This window comes from Somniosus microcephalus, chromosome 9, assembly GCF_052327205.1.
Source record: "Somniosus microcephalus isolate GS21.2 chromosome 9, FLI_Smic_1.0, whole genome shotgun sequence".
In the NCBI taxonomy this organism is placed as follows: Eukaryota; Metazoa; Chordata; class Chondrichthyes; order Squaliformes; family Somniosidae; genus Somniosus; species Somniosus microcephalus.
This window is the reverse complement of record NC_140995.1, coordinates 79,667,242-79,685,961: the sequence shown is the minus strand read 5'-3', so window position 1 is coordinate 79,685,961 and position 18,720 is coordinate 79,667,242. Positions and strand designations below refer to the sequence as shown.

Sequence of the window (18,720 nt, the reverse complement as noted above, 5' to 3'; positions counted from 1 at the left end):
AGGAGTCTACGTACTCCTAGCAAAAATACTGAACTCGGAGAGGTTCAACAGAAAAGGTTTAATTGTCGAGGCTGCATGCTGAACACAAAATGGAGTCAGAGACTACACAAAGCACAACTGCCTTTCATCAGTGCACTGCTTCGACTGCTCCTCCCCCGCTCTGGGCTTAACTATATGCAGATCGAGTTTCTTAAAGGTGTGATCCTTCTTAAAGGCATGACGCCTGATTTATAGTCTACGGACCGGAAAGCGGATTGTGTCCGTTCTGTGATCGGTACACCACACAGCTCCCCCCAGAATCCGCTAGTAGGGAGTGTACGAACCGGTGTGGTGGCTTGATGGCACGGCCGGAACTGCTCTTGGCGGTTGGTGTCGGGAGCGGGGCGGTCGGACGCGTCGGGCTCTTCGGCGGTCTGCCCCGCGGTGGGTGTTGGCCCACTTGAACGGGTTCATCGGGCTCCAGGTGCACCAGCTTGAGCCGGTCGACCGACACCTTGTCAGTTCTGCCGCCCACTTCGAGGAGGAAGAACTTGTTCCCCGTCTGGAGTACCTTGTAGGGTCCGTCGTATGGGGGCCGTAGAGGTCCTCGGTGGGCGTCATGGCGCACAAAAACAAATTTGGCCATGTGCAGGCTAGATGGTACACGGGTTGCTGGTTCGCCGTGCCGGCCGGTAGGTACCGGAGCGAAACTGTTGTGCTCGGTTGGCGAAAGCGCGGCGTTGCTGGTCAGCCGACCAGGGGGTCGTGGCGGTGGGCAAGATCTCTCCGGGTACGCGCAGCGGCTGGCCGTACACGAGTTCCGCCGCCGAGGCTTGCAGGTCTTCCTTGACCGTGGAGCGTAGGCCGAGTGGCACCCACGGGAGGCGGTCGATCCAAGCCTTGTCCTCGAGGCTGGCGCGGAGGGACGCCTTCATGGACCTGTGGAATCGCTCGCACAGTCCGTTGGCTTGGGGGTGGTAAGCCGTGGTGCGGTGAACGGCCACCCCGAGGTTTCGGGCGATGGCGGCCCACAGATCAGAGGTGAACTGCGGGCCTCTATCCGATGTCATGTCGGAGGGGACGCCGAACCGAGCGACCCAGGTACCGATGAACGCCCTCGCGATGTCAGCGGTGGTGGTGGACGTCAGTGGAATGGCCTCGGGCCAGCGGGTGGTATGGTCCACGATTGTCAGCAGGTGCGTGTGACCTTGTGATGGCGGCAGGGGGCCGGCAAGGTCGATGTGGACGTGGTCGAACCTTCTTTCTGGCACGGTAAACTCCTCGAGTGGGGCTTTGACGTGCTGGTGGATTTTGGCACGCTGGCAAGCTATGCAGGATGTGGCCCAGACGCGCACATCTTTGCGCAGGCCGCGCCAGACAAATCGGTTGGCCACCAGTCTAATGGACGCACGGGTGCCGGGGTGTGAGAGGCCGTGGACGATGTCGAACACCCGTTTTCGCCAGGACGCCGGGACTATGGGGCGGGGTTGCGCCAAGGATGTGTCGCATTTGACTGTGACGGCGGACGGGCCGCAGGCAATGTCGGTCAGTCGCAGCCCTGGGAGGGTTGTGGGCGCGGAGAGCAGATCGGGGTCGGTGCATTGCTCCGCTGCTAGTTGAGCATAGTCCACTGCCAGGTGGGCGCCGTGGATGGCGGGGCGGGATAGGCAGTCAGCCACCACGTTGTCTCGACCGGAGACGTGCCGGATGTCTGTGGTGAATTTGGACACCGCGGCGAGCTGGCGTTGTTGCCTGGCTGATCACGGGTTCGCAGATTTCGCCTTCGCGAATGTCAGGGGTTTGTGGTCGACAAACGCGGTGAAGGGGCGGCCCTCCAGTAGAAATCTAAAATGGCGGACTGCCAGGTACAGTGCGAGGAGCTCGCGGTCAAAGGCGCTGTATTTGGCCTCCAGGGGGCGCAGTTGGCGGCTGAAAAAGGCCAGCGGATGCCAGGTCCCGTCGACCCACTGTTCGTACACGGCGCCGACCGCGTGGTCGGAGGCGTCCGTGGTGAGGGCCACCCTGGCGTTGGGCTGTGGGTGAGCGAGCATGGTGGCGTCGGCGAGCGCCTTTTTCGTCGAGTCGAAAGCGGTCAACATGTCCGCCGACCACTCGATCGCCATTCTGTCTTTCTTACCCCGGAGGGCTTCGTATAGGGGCTGCATGAGGGAGGCCGCTCCGGGAATGAAGCGGTTGTAAAAGTTGATCATCCCCAAGAACTCCTGGAGGCCTTTGATGGTGGTAGGCTGGGGGAACTGCTGGACGGCTTGCACCTTGGCGGGCAGGGGAATGGCTCCGTCCTGCGTGATGTGATGGCCGAGGAATTCGATCCTGCTGTGGCTGAATTGGCACTTGGCTGAGCTGATGATGAGCCCGTGCTCACTGAGCCGCTGGAACAGGGTGCGGAGGTGCTCGATGTGTTCCTGCTTGGAGGAACTAGCTACCAGGATGTCATCCAGGTAGACAAAGAGGAAATTCAGGTCCCGGAGGACCGAGTCCATGAGCCGCTGGAAGGCCTGGGCCGCATTTTTGAGGCCGAAGGGCATTCGGAGGAACTCAAATAGCCCAAAAGGGGTGATTATGGCTGTCTTGGGAACGTCCGTGGGGTGGACTGGCACCTGATGGTAACCGCGCACCAGGTCGACTTTGGAGAAGACTGAGCAGCCGGCCAGTCTAGCCTAGAAGTCCTGAATGTGCGGTATGGGGTACCGATCCAGCGTGGTGGCGTCGTTTAGGCGCCGGTAGTCCCCGCAGGGGCGCCATCCCCCGTCGGGTTTGGTGACGATGTGAAGTGGGGAGGCCCAGGGGCTGTTGGAGTGGAGGATGATGCTGAGCTGTTCCATTGTGGCGAACTCGGCCCACACGATCTCCAGCTTAGCCGGGTCCAGCCTGCGGGCATGGGCATACACCGGTGGGCCTGTGGTGGGGATGAAATGTTCTACCCCGTGCTTAGCAACCTTCGCGGAGAAGGTCGGGTTGGTGAGGGCTGGGAACTCAGCCAGGAGTGCTGAGTAGTCGTCCGTTGAACGGGCACGGCGCTGCCACACCATTTCGGCGGGTTGGGGGGGGCCATGGCGCCCGGGACAGGTGGCATGGTGTTCATGTCCACGAGACGGCGCCGAGGCATGTCGACCAACAGGCCGTGGGCGCACAGGAAATCCGCACCGAGGAGCGGGGAGAGCACCTTGGCGGTGATAAACTCCCAGTGGTAGCGGTGGCCTGCGAGGTCGATGGTGATGGTGCAGGTGCCGTACATCCGGATGTCGGTGCCATTGGCGGTAGCCAGCGCAGGGCCGCGGCCGCCTCGCTGGATCACGAGGGCGGATGCGGGGATGATGCTGCACTGCGCGCCCGTGTCGCATAGGAAACGGCGTCCGGAAGCGCTGCCCGTAACGTACAGCAGCGCGCCTGCTTGCCCCACGGCCATCGTGTAGGCCGGTGTGGGGGCGGTTGGAAACGTGCAGGGATGGCTGCAGCGGCGTGCCCATGCGCCGAACCGGGTATGGAAGTAGCAGTAGCCCTGGGTCGGAGGGCTTGGGGGACGTGGGGGCCTCGGGGGCCTCGTGGCCGAGCTGTGTGGCCGCGCAATAGAGGGTGGAGTGCGCGCCGACGCTGCGGAGGCCAGGTCGGGGGTGATGGTGTGGTTGGAGCTGGCAGACAGGAGCTTATCGGCTTCGTCGGCCAGGGCCTCGAGGTCCGTGAGGCTGGACGCCACGATCGCCGGGCGGATGCTGGGAGGTAGTTGGCGGATAAAGAGCGTGCGGAAGAGGGAGCCGGGCAGTTTCTCGTCGGTCAGAGCAAGCATGTGTGAGAGCAAGTCTGACGGCGTGGAGTCACCGAGGCCCGGGAGGTCGAGGAGGTGGCAGTTGCGCAAGAATTGGGAGGCTGTGAATTTTTTAATGAGCGCGGCCTTGAGATGTGCGTACTTGCCTTCCTCCGGAGGGTTTTGTAGTGTTGTCCAGACTTTCGTGATTGTGGAGCTGCCCAGGGAGGCGAGGAGGTAGTCGTACATCGTTGCGTCGGCGGTGATGCCGCGGAGTCGGAATTGCGATTCGGTTTGAAGGAACCAGGTGGCGGCCAGGTTCTCCCAGAACTCCGGCAGCTTCACAGAAACTGCGTTTGTGTCAGCCAAGGTTACGCTTAGGAGTCGTCCTTAGCATCGGGGTCACCAATGTAGGAGTCTACGTACTCCTAGCAAAAAATACTGAACTCGGAGAGGTTCAACAGAAAAGGTTTAATTGTTGAGGCTGCATGCTGAACACAAAATGGAGTCAGAGACTACACAAAGCACAACTGCCTTTCATCAGTGCACCGCTTCGACTGCTCCTCTCCCGCTCTGGGCTTAACTATATGCAGATCGAGTTTCTTAAAGGTGTGATCCTTCTTAAAGGCATGGCGCCTGATTTATAGTCTACGGACCGGAAAGCGGATTGTGTCCATTCTGTGATCGGTACGCCACAAGTATGCCTTTAAAAAGTGCTGTAATGGCTGCCTCCCAACCTGTATTGCCCATGGTTTGTGGGTGGGTTGAGGAAGTAGTGGTGGCAATGCCAAGTGACAGAAAAGGGTGTTGGGGGACCTGACAATCTCAGTTGGCCCTGTTTGAAAATTTCAATTAGGCCCCACACCTGTTTGTGGCAAAAGTGCTGGTCACCTAAATGATGGTTCACCTGAAGATCACAATGGACAGACCTCCAGCAATAAGTCACAATTTTACTTCCCCACAATTAGTCCAAAGATGTGCGGGTTAGGTTGATTGGCTATGATAAATTGACCCTTAGTGTTAGGGGGATTAAATACGTGGGGTTACGGGGATAGGGTGGGATATGTGTTGGTGTAGGGGTTACGGGGATCGGGTGGGATATGTGTCGGTGCAGGCTTGATGGGCCGAAATGGCCTCTATCTGCACTGTGGGGTTTCTGTGATTTCTGTGATTATTATCTTGCCATCGCCCCAGTTACGGCCCCAGTATGTTTATTTCATTATCGTACTGACCTTTTATTCGAAAATATCTCTTAACCAGATGTTCAATTTGAATTTGAAGTTGAAGTGGTCAGTAGATTCTAAAAAATAAACAAAATTGCCTCTTACAATTGAAGCTATTTATTTATTCACTTATTTTTGGTACTTTTCTACAATTTTATTCTACACTTTTTTCTATTTTTTGTCAGTCTCAAAATTTCCTCGAGTGATTCAAAGTGAAGACATGAATCTTTTAGAAGAGCATCTTGTTACTCATTTTGTTCAATATGAACCATATTATGACTGAGGTAATATTCCTACATTACAACAGCGACTACACTTCAGAAGTACATCATTGGCTATAACGCACTTTGGGACATCCTGAAGTCAAGAAAGGCACCATATAAATGCAACTCTTTCTTTCCTTTTTAATAGGAAGTAGGTAAGCCGAACGTGGTGAGCGTGAAGGCATAAGGATCAGCTGGGCTAACAGAGTGAACAAGACTGACTGATGTAATGACTAGCAGTGGCCTGTGTGCAGTAACTGAATGTGCTACAGTGAGACGATTACAATGAGTAAGTCATGTGTGCTGATAGAGCTAAAGGGTCCTGAGATTCTGTGGGGTTTCTCCCGGTCTCCTGCCATTACTTCAGCAGGAGATCGGTGAACCCAGAGGGAAACAGCCTTTCCACCATCAACAAGGCACAAGTAATGAGTGTGATGGAATACTCTCCACTTGCCTGGATTAGTGCAGCTCCAACAACACTCAAGAAGCTCAACAAAGCAGCCCGCTTGATTGGCACCCCATCCACCACCTTAATGGCCCAGAAATTCGGGTCTCCACAGGTGAGTACGCCCAGGGTACTCACCCGTAGGCCCGATGGAAGTGCCGGTTTCCTGCATGCACTGCGCATGTGCGGGAAACCGGCACTTTCGTTCCTCTGAACGAAGAGGTTCAGAGGTCGAACGCGTGCGCGGGGGAGGCTGCGCGTGCGCATCAAACAGGTTTTTTTTACAGACTTCTCCGGGAACGTAAGCCTGCAGAATTTAGAAATATAAAAAGCAGGCGTAAGGCTTGCTTTTTACAAGGTAAGTGGTGAATTAATTAAAATTAAAACATTTTTCCCACAGGTTTATTATTTTTAAATACTTTAAAGCAAGGTAAGTTTATTTTTAGCCCCGTTAGAATATAAAATTATTTTTTTCAAAAATTTAAATTATTGTTTAAAATAGTTATTTCATGTAATTTATAGTTTATTTAAAAAATGTGTTTTTTTTAAATTTATTTGAAGGTTTAGTGCTATTTTGGGGCCATAGTATTTATAAGTCTTGACAGCACTTCTTGTCAGACTTATGAATGGAGCATTCCCTGCTCCGATTGGCTGCCCATGGCCCACGTGATCCCAGGGGACGCATCGAACTAACTGCGCCCCTGGGATATGCAAGCACTGTGCACCGGCAGCTGGACCAGGCCCCAGATTGGAATTCCACGGGGCCCTACAGCTCAATGGCCGGCACGCAAGCTAAGTGCAGATTGGGGGCTTGCACCCGCAGGAAGCCCCCGACCCAAATTTCTGGGCCATTAACTCCCTCCATCACCGGCGCACCATGGCTGCAGTGTGTACCATCTACAAGATGCACTGCAGAAACTCACCAAGTCTTCTTCGGCAGCTCCTCCCAAACCCGCGACCTCTTCCACCTAGAAGGGCAAGGGCAGCAGGTGCATGAGAACACCACCACCGCCAAGTTCCCCTCCAAGTCACACACCATCCTGACTTGCAAATATATCACCGTTCCTTCATCGTCACTGGGTCAAAATCCTGGAACTCTCTACATAACAGCACTGTGGGAGTACCATCACTACACGGACTGCAGCGGTTCAAGAAGGCGGCTCACCACCACTTTCTCAAGGGCAATTAGGGATGGGCAATGAATGCTGGCCTTGCCAGTGATGCCCACATCCCAGGAACGAATAAAAAAATCCTGGAGACCTGAATGGATGAGGGACAATGGGACAGGCAGCTGCAGTAGCTGACTGAAGGGTGATTGTGATGATGAGCCTTTATAATACCTGTGCCCTACCTGGCTTTAACTGCCTTTTATCGAAATTAGTAACATTTGAATCAACAAAATTTGCGTTTCCAGTGTTGTCATTCAGTCACTGCACACTTCTGTTTACCAAAAAAGCACGACACCTCTAAACTATCAGTCATTTCATAGAAAACAAAAATCAAACCACTTCAGTTCAGAACTATCCTTCTATAGCAAGCAACAAGTTTTACAGTTGGGTACTCTATTGAATAAAGTGATTTCCAGAAATCAAATTTGACAGAATGATATTGCATAGAAAGATAGTGGCAAATTTCCGCAGGGATTCTCCTGCTGGTCCATCTTAACTCCAGTGGAAGAGCCATGGAAATCCTGGAATAACGGTTCCAAAGTACAATGTAGCAAATACTTCATAAACATTGTAGCGGAATGAAAGTGAGCCTGACAGTAGATTCCAAATTATTTGCAGATAAAGGACCTGAAAATCCATGAGAGTTCTCCTGGTCTCCCATCGTAACTCCAGTGGGAGACGGGCAGAACTCACCCTCGCACACTTCCCGGGAAACAGCCTTTTCCTCGTGGTTGCATGGGTCTCCTGCCAGAATTATGACAAGAGATCAGAAGAATATGCGAGGAATTTAAAGGCAACAGCCTTTCGTCTGTAACCATTCATTCAAAAGATCAGTGTGGGACCGAGTGATAGAAATGGACTAATGTGTGAGCTATAATCCAGGGCAAAGAATCTTTTTCCTCTGCCTTCATCTCCGTGCCCACTTCTCTGGCCAGGAGTCTTCCCCCCGCATGGCTGACCCTTTCTCCCACTTTCAGAATTCCCGTTCTACCTGGACCCCTCCCCCTGGCCTCTTACCCTCTCTAGATCTTTTCATCGCTAACTGCCGCCGTGACATCAGCCGTCTCAATTTCTCTGCTCCCCTCACTCACTCCAACCTACCTCCCTCTGAACTTGCAGCACTCTTAGATCCAACCCTGACAATGGGGCAGAAATTCCTCCCCAAACGCGTGAGTACGGAAGGGGTACTCACGCGTCTGGCCGGAGGAAATGCCGGTTTTCAGCATGCACAGCGCATGCGCTGAAAACCGGCATTTCCTCTCCTCTCACCCAAGAGTTGAAGAGGCTAGCGCGTGCGCTGTAGGGGGCAGCGCATGCGTCTTGGATTTCCTCTGTTTTGGGGGATTTGCGCATGTGTAAAGGCCTCCGGTCTTTACGCTTGTAAAAAGCACACGTAAGTATTTATTTTTACAGGTAAGTGGTGTTTTAGTGCAATTTTGAATTTTTTTTTCCACAGGTTTATTATTTTAAAGAATCTACAATAAGGTAAGTTTAGTTTTAGACCCTTTTTATTAAAAATTTATTTTTTCAAAAAAAAAAATTATTGTTTAAATTATTTTTTTTAACTTATTTATACTTAATTTAATGATTGGGATGTTTTTTAAAATGTTATTTAAAGTTTAAGTAGTGTTTTGGGGTGCAGAACTTCTCATGAGTTTGACAGTTCTTACTCTCAAACTTATGAATTAAGTTTCCCCTCCCCTGATTGGCTGAACAGTGCTCACCTGACCCCAGCTGGCACATCGCACTAACTACGCCGCTGGGTCAGGTTAGCACAGCGCGCCAACATCAGAACCTGGCCACTGAAAGGAAATCCACTGCGGGCCAGGTTTCAGATGTCGGCGCGCAGGGTGAGCGCACATCGGGGGCTTGCACGCGCGGCAAGCCCCCGACACCAAGTTCTGGGCCATTGTCATTAAACCTGCTGACAAGGGTGGTGCTGTTGTTGTTTGGCGCACCGACCTCTACCGAGCGGAAGCTGAACGCCAACTCTCTGACACCTCCTCCTACCTCCACCTGGACCATGACCCCACTACTGAACATCAAACCACCGTTTCCAAGACTGTCACTGATCTCATCTCCTCTGGCGATCTTCCCCCCGCGGCCACCAACCTCATAGTTCCCCAACCCCGCACAGCCCGCTTCTACCTCCTTCCCAAGATCCACAAACAGGACTGCCCTGGTAGACCCATCGTTTCAGCCTGTTCTTGCCCCACCAAACTTATCTCTTCCTATCTCGACTCTATCTTTTCTCCCCTTGTCCAGTCTCTTCCCACCTACATCCGTGACTCTTCGGACGCCATCTGCCACTTTAAAATTTTCCAGTTTCCTGGCCCCAACCGCCTCCTTTTCACCATGGACGTACAATCCCTCTACACCTCCATCCCCCACCAGGATGGCCTGAAGGCGCTCCGCTTCTTCCTTGAACAGAGGCCCGACCAGTCCCCATTCACCACTACCCTCCTCCGCCTGGCTGAACTTGTTCTCACATTGAACAACTTCTCCTTTGACTCCACTCATTTCCTCCAAATCAAAGGTGTTGCTATGGGTACCCACATGGGTCCTAGCTATGCCTGCCTTTTTGTGGGATATGTTGAACACTCTTTGTTCCAGTCCTACTCGGGTCCCCTCCCTCACCTCTTCTTCCAGTACATTGATGACTGTATCAGTGCCGTTTCCTGCTCTCGCCCTGAACTAGACAATTTCATTCACTTTGCCTCCAACTTCCACCCTTCCCTCACCTTCACATGGTCCATCTCCCACTCTTCCCTTCCCTTCTTCGACTTCTCCGTCTCCATCTCTGGGGATAGGTTATTGCCCAACATTCACTACAAGCCCACTGACTCCCACAGCTACCTGGACTACACTTCCTCCCACCCTGCCTCCTGTAAGTACTCTATTCCATTCTCCCAGTTTCTCCATCTCCGCCGCATCTGCTCCGATGATGCCACCTTCCACACCAGTGCTTCCGACATGTCTTCCTTTTTCCGCAACCAAGGATTCCCCTTTACTGTGGTTGACACTGCCCTCGACCGTGTCCGTTCTACCTCCCGCACTTCTGTCCTCACCCCTGCCCCTCCCTCCTGAACCACGATAGGGTTCCCCTTGTCCTCACCTTTCACCCCACCAGCCTCCACATTCAACGGATCATCCTCTGCCATTTCCGCCACCTCCAAAGAGATCCCACCACCAAACGCATCTTCCCCTCCCCTCCCCTTTCAGCATTCCATAGGGACCGCTCCCTCTGAGACAACCTAGTCCACTCCTCTATCACGCTCAGCACCCCTTCCCCATTGCCCGGCACCTTCCCATGCAAGCGCAGGAGTTACAACACCTGCGCTTATACCTCCCCCCTTCCCACTATCCAGGGCCCCAAACACCCCTTCCAGGTGAAACAGCGATTTACTTGTACTTCTTGCAATCTAGTATACTGTATTCGCTGCTCACGATGTGGTCTCCTCTACATTGGGGAGACCAAACGCAGATTGGGTGATCGCTTTGCGGAACACCTCCGTTCAGTCCGTAAGGGTGACCCCGAGCTTCCGGTCGCCTGTCATTTTAATTCACCGCCCCATTCCCACTCAGACCTCACTGTACTCGGGCTCTTGCATTGTTCCACAGAAGCTCAACATAAACTCGAGGAACAGCACCTCATCTTCCGATTAGGCACTTTACAGCCTTCCGGACTCAACATCGAGTTCAACAATTTCAGATCATAACCTCGGCCCCCTTTACATTTTTGCTTATATTTTATCCACATCTTTGTTTTGGCCCTTCCCCCCCCCCTTTTTTTTTCTCTCCCACATGGCAGCTGTCTCTCATTCTGCCAGAACATTTCACACCTAAACTAGTGCCATCTTTTGTCTCCACTAGTCCTATCGCCATCTCGTCTCGTTTTGAATACCTCTTAATGTCTCTTCACTTCTTTTGTTCTCTCCCAGCCCTGCCTTTCGATCTATTTCATTTCCTTTCCAGTTTTGAAAAAGGGTTAGACCCAAAACGTCGACTCTATTTTCTCTCCACGGATGTTGCCTGGCCTGCTAAGTTTTTCCAGCATTTTCTGTTGTTATACAAAGAATCTCTTATTCAGTGAAGCAAATGCCAGGATACTTGTGCCTGAAATTCTTCTGGCGCTGCTGCACTGATGGAAGTGAGGTGAGTTGGAAATTCCGCCTGCCATGAGGAGGCGACCTGACCCTGCAACATCTCAGATATGCTAGGCAGGGTAGGTGTAGTGGAACACTGGGTAAGAGACAGGAGACAAAGCCCAAATGGCCCCTGAATGGCTGACACAGGGAGGAGAACGTAGCTAAAGAGGCAGAGACATGATTCAACAGCACGATGTAAAATCTGCTGCTGCTTAAAGGCAAATAGCAACCTGGGTGACAAGGGTGGTGACCAGATCCAAAGGAAGAGCAGCCAATGATATAGACTCTGACAGGGACACCCTCCTAACAGAGATGCAAAGCAGGTTGTCACAGGCTGTTTGGAGTCGGGGGCCAGAAACCTGCCAAGAATGTGGTACTCACTCTGTGGAAGGAGTTAGTTGTGGCAGCGAATGCCACCTTTGTGAACCCCAAGACTTCTTTACAGTTCAACAACCTCATCAGAGCTCTCAAAGCCAACAACCTGCTTCCATTGAACCATCCTTGCAGTCTCTTTATATGTGAGCTACTCCTTCATTCATTACCCTCAAGGTGTCAGAGGTGAAAGTCGGATCTGGCAATATGGAGCAGAGGCTCCGCAGAAGACAGCCCCTTTTAAATGACACTATAGCCTCTACCTCAATTTAAACATTGAAATAAGGCTCCTGCCTATTTCAGGTGGGAGCAGTGGCTGTCCATTTTCAGGCTCTCTTGAAAATCGAGTTGTGTGACTTGGGGAGGTCAGTAGGTTGGAGATTTATTTTAGCATTTCATCTGCCAAACGCCTCAATTTTCATAGTTTTCCATGCCCTTAAATTTGATATCATCAGCAAGCTTTTATTCGATTTCCCTTATACCTATGTCCAAACCATTTATATTAATGGAAAGCCAAAGAGGTTCCTGATCTCTGGGGTGCACCACTACCCACATCCTGCCAAGTCAAAATAGCATTATTCTGGCTTTGAAGTGCAGGGAATGCAGCTAAACTATTCCAAAATATCCACAGAAGCACTACATATGTCAATGTACAGAATGAGAAATGTTTTGGGCTAAAAGTTGAGAGGTCACCTTAAAGGTGGGTCATATCGTCTCTCAGGCTTCCCTCCTGGTGGAACACTTTCTACAAAGATGGTGGGCCCATCAGCAGCACCATGCAAACGCTTTCCTATCTGCTATTGTTGTGCTGATTCACCATTGTAATATTCAAATGGGGAATCTCCATCCTGACTCCAGTCCAGGCTCCCAGAGAAGAGATTTACAATTACTAATGGGCACCACGACTCATGTTAGGAGGGAGAGTTGCCATTCTATGTCACTGTAATACAGCACAGCATCAGCTGATAGAAAATGACAGAGAGCGAATGTACTTGTGGACCCCAATTAATACAAAGGTGAGTAATTTCTCCAAGCGTCATGGTTATCTGAGCAGTGTGTTCTGTAAATACAAGTTGTTACGTGAAACTTAGGAGGTGGGCTTGTCTTCTACACAAGTACATACGGTATTGAACTTAGAATGTGCAGCGCTACACTCTGACGGAAACTGAACATATACTTACCGACTTTTGGGAAGAAGCTGGTGACAACGAGAACTTCTGTGTTAGGGCTTCTTGGACCTGATGTAATAACAGAGCAAAAGAGTTTAAGTGAGGTGGAAAACAGGTGAAGTTGGGGGGAACTGGTGATTGTAACTTACCTTACTGTCCATGATTATGCCAAAAACCAAAATAAAGATTCCCTGGGAAAAAAGAAAAATATCATTCAACAGATAAACAAATCTTAACAAATCATACAGAATGCTGTACTAGCAATTATAGAATGTTTGTACTGTTCGGCCACTTTACTCTGACTGAAGTAATACACTTGGGCAAGCGTTTCCAACCAGCAGTAGCCAGCAGGGGTGTAGCTGGAATCATAGATTTTGTTCATCATTTAACTAGTTGTACACTCCCCAACTCCCACTGCCAACACCCTCCCTTAGCTTGTGAATTATAGCTTCTCTACTCACCCATGGGCTGTATGTACTATTATTATGTATTAGCAGAAAAGTGTGCACACACAAAATAATTTTCCAATCTGATAAGGGAGGTACTTTACTTAAAAATTGATGGCCATTACAGTGGTTGACAAACCATCAATCAGCCCTATGATAAAATTCTTGTTGGTTCTCTACCTCTTCTCTACCTCTCTCTACTCCTTTAGTTCGCTCTTTAAAACCTACCTCTTTGAACAAGCTTAAGGTCACCTGTCCTAATATCTCCTCATGTGCCTTGGTACATAGAAACATAGAAGATAGGAGCAGGAGTAGGCCATTCGGCCCCTCGAGCCTGCTCCGCCATTCAATGAGACCATGGCTGATCATCCAAACTCAGTACCCTGTCCCTGCTTTCTCCCCATATCCCTTGATCACTTTAGCCTTAAGAAATATATCCAACTCCTTCTTGAATATATTTAATGAATTGGCCTCTACTGCCTTCTGTGGTAGAGAATTCCACAGGTTCACCACTCTCTGGGTGAAGAAATTCCTCCTCATTTCTGTCCTAAATGGCTTACCCCTTATCCTTAGATTGTGACCCATGGTTCTGGATTCCCTGACCATCGGGAATATCCTACCTGCATCTAGTCTGTCCAGTCCTGACAGAATTTTATAAGTTTTAATGAGATCCCCTCTCATTCTTCTAAACTCCAGCGAATATAAGCCCAATCGACCCAATCTCTCCTCATACGTCATTCCTGCCATCCCAGGTATCAGCCTGGTGAATCTTCGCTGAACTCCCTCCATGGCAAGAACATCCTTCCTCAGATAAGGCGACCAAAACTGCACACAATACTCAAGATGTGGCCTCACCAAGGCCCTGTACAACTGCAGCAAGACATCCTTGTTCCTGTACTCAAACCCTCTTGCTATGAAGGCCAACATACCATTTGCCTTCTTAACCGCCTGCTGCACCTGCATGCTTACCTTCAGCGACTGGTGCACAAGGACACCCAGCTCTCATTGCACTTCCCCTTCTCCCAATCTATTGTCATTCAGATAATAATCTGTCTTCCTGTTTTTGACACCAAAGTGGATAACCTTGCATTTATCCATGTTATATTGCATCTGCCATGCTTCTGCCCAATCACCCAACCTGTCCAAATCATCGTGGAGTTTCTCAGCATCCTCCTCACAGCACACACGTCCACCCAGCTTTGTGTCATCTGCAAATTTGGTGATATTACATCTAATTCCCTCGTCTAGATCATTAATATATATTGTGAATCGCTGGGGTTCAAGGACCGATCCCTGCGATACCCCGGTAGTCACTGCCTGCCACTCAGAAAAACACCCATTTATTCCAACTCTTTGCTTTCTGTCTGCCGACCAATTCTCTATCCAAGTCAATACTTTGCCCCCAATCATATGTGCCTTAACTTTACACGCTAATCTCTTATGCGGGACCTTATCGAACGCCTTTTGAAAGTCTAAATACACCACATCCACTGGTTCTCCCTTATCTATTTTACCAGTTACATCCTCAAAAAATTCCAGTAGATTAGTCAAGCACAATTTACCTTTTGTAAATCCATGTTGACTTTGTCCGATCTGGTCACTGTTTTCCAAGTGCTCTGCTATTACATCTTTTATAATGGACTCTAGCATTTTCCCCACTACCAATGTCAGGCTTTCTGGTCTGTAATTCCCCATTTTCTCTCTACCACCTTTTTTGAATAGTGGGGTAACATTAGCTACCCTCCAATCCATGGGTACTGTTCCAGATTCCATCGAATGTTGGAAGATGATCAGCAATGCATCTACTATTTCTAGGGCCACTTCCTTAAGTACCCTAGGATGTAGATTATCAGGCTCTGGGGATTTATCGGCCTTCAATCCCGTCAATTTCCCTAACACCATTTCCCTACAAATACTGATTTCTTTCAGTTCCTCCCTTTCATCAGACCCTATGTTCCCTGACATCTCTTGGAGGTTATTTGTGTCCTCCTTTGTGAAGACAGAACCAAAATATGTACTTAATAGTCAGCCATTTCTTTGTTCCCCATTACAAATTCCCCTGACTCTGACTGCAATGGAACTACGCTTGACTTCACCAATCTTTTTCTCTTCACATATCTATAAAAGCTTTTACAGTCAGTTTTTATGTTCCCTGCCAGCTTACTCTCATACTCTATTTTCCCCTTCTTAATTAATCCCTTTGTCCTCCTTTGTTGAATCCTAAACTGCTCCCAATTATTGCTTTTTCTGGCCAATTTATAGGTCCTCTCCTTGGATCTTATGCTATCCCTCATTTCCCTTGTTAGCCATGGTTGAGTCACATTTTTTGTTTTATTTTATGCCAAACTGGGATGAACAAATTCTGTAGTTCATCCATGCGGTCTTTGAATGTTTGCCATTGCCTATCGACCATCAACCCTTTGAGTGACATTCCCCAAGCCATCCTACCCAACTTGCGCCTCATGCCATTGTAGTTTCCTTTATTTAAATTCAGGACCCTAGTCTCTGAGTCAACTACTTCACTCTCCATCTTAATGAAGAATTCTATCATATTATGATCGCTCCGACCCAAGGGCCTCGTACAACATAATTAATCCTTTCTCATTAAATAATACCCAATCTAAGATGGCCTGATCACTAGTTCGTTCCTTGACATATTGGTCCAGGAAACCATCGCGTAAACACTCCAGGAATTCCTCCTCCACAGTATTGTTACTAATTTGGTTAGCCCAATCTATATGTAGATTAAAGTCACCCATGATAACTGCTGTGCCTTTATTGCACGCTTCTCTAATTTCCCTTTTAATGCCATCCCCAACCACTGCATTACTGTTTGGAGGTCTATATACCACTCCCACTAACGTTTTCTGCCCCTTGGTATTTGTCATTTCTACCCATACGGATTCCACATCATCAGAGCTAATATCCTTCCTTACAATTGTGTTAATCCCCTCTTTAACCAGCAGTGCTACCCCACCTCCCTTTCCTTTTTACCTATCTTTCCTGAATATTGAATACCCCTGGATATTGAGTTCCCATCCTTGGCCACCCTGGAGTCATGTTTCCGTAATCCCAATCAAATCATATTTGTTTACCTCTATTTGCGCAGCAAATTCATCCACCTTATTACGAATGCTCCTTGCATTAAGACACAAAGCCTTCAGGCTTGTTTTTTTAATGCTCTTAGACCTATTAGAAGTATTATTTACTGTGGGCATGTTTGATTTAAACCGTTGATTTCTCTGACTGCCACGTTTGTTTTTCTCCTTCCTATCTTTTGCTTTTATCCTTGTTTCTCTTTCCTCTGTCCCCTTGCTCAGGTTCCCAACCCCCTGCCATTTTAGTTCAAACCCTCCCCCAGAGCACTAGCAAACACTCCCCCTAGGACATCGGTCCCAGCCCTGCCCAGGTGCAAACCGTCTGGTTTGTACTGGTCCCACCTCCCCCAGAACCGGTTCCAATGTCCCAGGAATTTGAATCCCTCCCCCTTGCACCATTCATCTAGCCACGTATTCATCTGAAATATCCTTCTATTTCTACTCTGACTAGCATGTGGCACTGGTAACAATCCTGAGATTACTACATTTGAGGTCCTATTTTTTAATTTACCTCCTAACTCCCTATATTCAGCTTTTAGGACCTCATCCCGCTTTTTACCTATATCGTTGGTACCATATTTGTTGTCATATTGGGTCTGATGATGCTCCTGTGAAGTGTCTTAGGACATTTGGCTACTTTAAAGGTGCTATATAAATACAAGGTGTTGTTAATTTCATGGAAAACACCTCACCGATAATCTCAAAGTGCAGCCAGAAGGGTCTCTGAGGTTGCCGGCAGCTACATAGGGAGCTGATGAATCAACTCCGGCAGCTTGAGCTGATCTGCTAATGAGATAGCTGAATAAGCACACATTGCCTTTCGCAGGTCTGTAGCTGGGGAGCCCATTGTTTGGACACTTCCGTGAGTGTAGCCCTGGTAGAATAAAACCGTATACCATGGCTTATGCTCCCCAACTGCCTTGGCAGCCAGTGGCAAAGTTTAAAACTGAGCAGCAGCTGTAAAATCTCAAACCAATAGCCATTACATTTTACCTACCAATATCTAATAAATATGCAGGCACATTGACAGATAAAGGTCCTGTCTTAGCAGGAAATAACCATGGACCACCATAGCTTGCGATCTTAAAACAGATGTAGCAGAAGGAAAGAAACATGTTGCTGAGCAATTTTTAAAATTTAGGTCCTTTACTTCTGCTCTCTCAGTCCAAGCCCAAATGATCTGTAAATTACTCCAATCTCGCAGAGACAGACTCCCGTTAGTGAGTGTCCAAGGTTTCAATCGCAGCAGTAACAGCACTCATGAGAGCGCTGTTCTGAGCTTAGTCTCTTACTGCTTTGGGATTTCCTTGCGGAATACTGTGAAAAAGCCATTCATTCCATGTTACTCTGCCTTTGAGTAAAACCTTCCCCACCACTGCAGTGAGGTGGTCTTCTGTCAGAAAGTCTGAGCTATCACTGTAGTGTATGTACCTTTAAGGGGAGAACTACTTTTTACAGCTCCTGTATACTGTAGTACCGGCAGTGACCACACCTGTATATAAACCCTGAGTAGGGATCTGTATGTTTAGTTTTTAGAGTAACCCTCATCCAGTAAATACCTGTTGATTGTTCCTGCAGTCTCGTGTCTAGTTATTGAAGGACACACAACATCAAAAATACACAGGTCTAACAGTGGCAACGAGGCAGATTCGAACCTACCTGCAACTCTGCATTACCTCCCAGGGATTCGCTCCTGGAGAACAGTGGAAGAAAGTTGAGGCCAGAAGCACGGGCGTCGACCATGAGCAACCGCCCAGTCATCCAGCAGAGATTGAGCATCGCAGGGGAGGCTGTTGAGAGCTGGGCTTGGTTCTCCAGTCACGGTGGTCCAGCGAAACGGGCTGGCAACAGGTACGGCGCAGACCCTTCCCGGACAGCGGCGGCTAGAGCCGACCGACGGCACAGAAAAGGCCGAGCAGCGTCAACGGGAGAAGAGAGAGGGTAGAGCGCACAGGGCACAGCCGGTGTTCAGGACCAAACGGCGTCGATGGGAGAAGAGAGACGGTAGAGCGCAAAGGGTGCAGCCAGTGTTCAGGACCGAACGGCGTCGACGGGAGAAGAGAGAGAGGCGCAAAAGAAAACGCACAGAGCGCAGCCGGTGTTCAAGGGCCGAGCAGCCGCAGCGGAGAAGAAAGGAGAGCGCGGGAAATGACATTTTGAGCCGCAGCGGAGAAGAAGGGAGAGCGCGGGAAAATGCCATTTTTAGCCGCAGCGGAGAAGAAGGGAGAGCGCGGGAAAATGCCATTTTGAGCCGCAGCGGAGAAGAAGGGAAGCGCGGGAAAACGCCATTTTGAGCCAGTCTAACCACACCCAGGGATGCCGAAGAGTGGCAGTATCATAGCGTTCGACAATGAAGTCGAAGATTGGACAACATATGTCGAACGCACAGAAGTGTACTGCAAGGCGAATGAAGTGCCAGATGAGAGGAAAGCGCTGGTATTGTTGAATTCCATGGGTGCAAAAACGTATGGCTTACTGCGAAACCTAGTAACACCAGAGAAGCCAGTGGACAAGGATTTTGGAAACATAGTGTCAACCCTACAGAACCACTTAAACCCCACACCGCTGCTGATAGCAGAAAGATTTAAGTTTCACAAAAGGAACCAGCATAAAGATGAAAGTAATGCTGAGTATTTAACGGAACT

The 18,720-nt window shown here is 49.5% G+C and overlaps 1 protein-coding gene across 1 annotated transcript in view; it reads right to left on the bottom strand.

The window, feature by feature from the left end:
* Window positions 1–4,977: 4,977 nt before the first annotated feature.
* LOC147112494 (adhesion G protein-coupled receptor F5-like) overlaps window positions 4,978–18,720 on the bottom strand; it is a 114,788-nt gene continuing 101,045 nt past the window's right edge. Inside the window, exons 5-8 of the mRNA XM_085998187.1 lie at window positions 12,686–12,722; window positions 12,544–12,600; window positions 7,536–7,586; window positions 4,978–5,042 (exon numbers count right to left, since the gene is read on the bottom strand). Of these exons, the coding sequence (XP_085854313.1) occupies window positions 4,978–5,042; window positions 7,536–7,586; window positions 12,544–12,600; window positions 12,686–12,722 (210 nt within the window). The remainder of the gene's footprint in view (window positions 5,043–7,535; window positions 7,587–12,543; window positions 12,601–12,685; window positions 12,723–18,720) is intronic.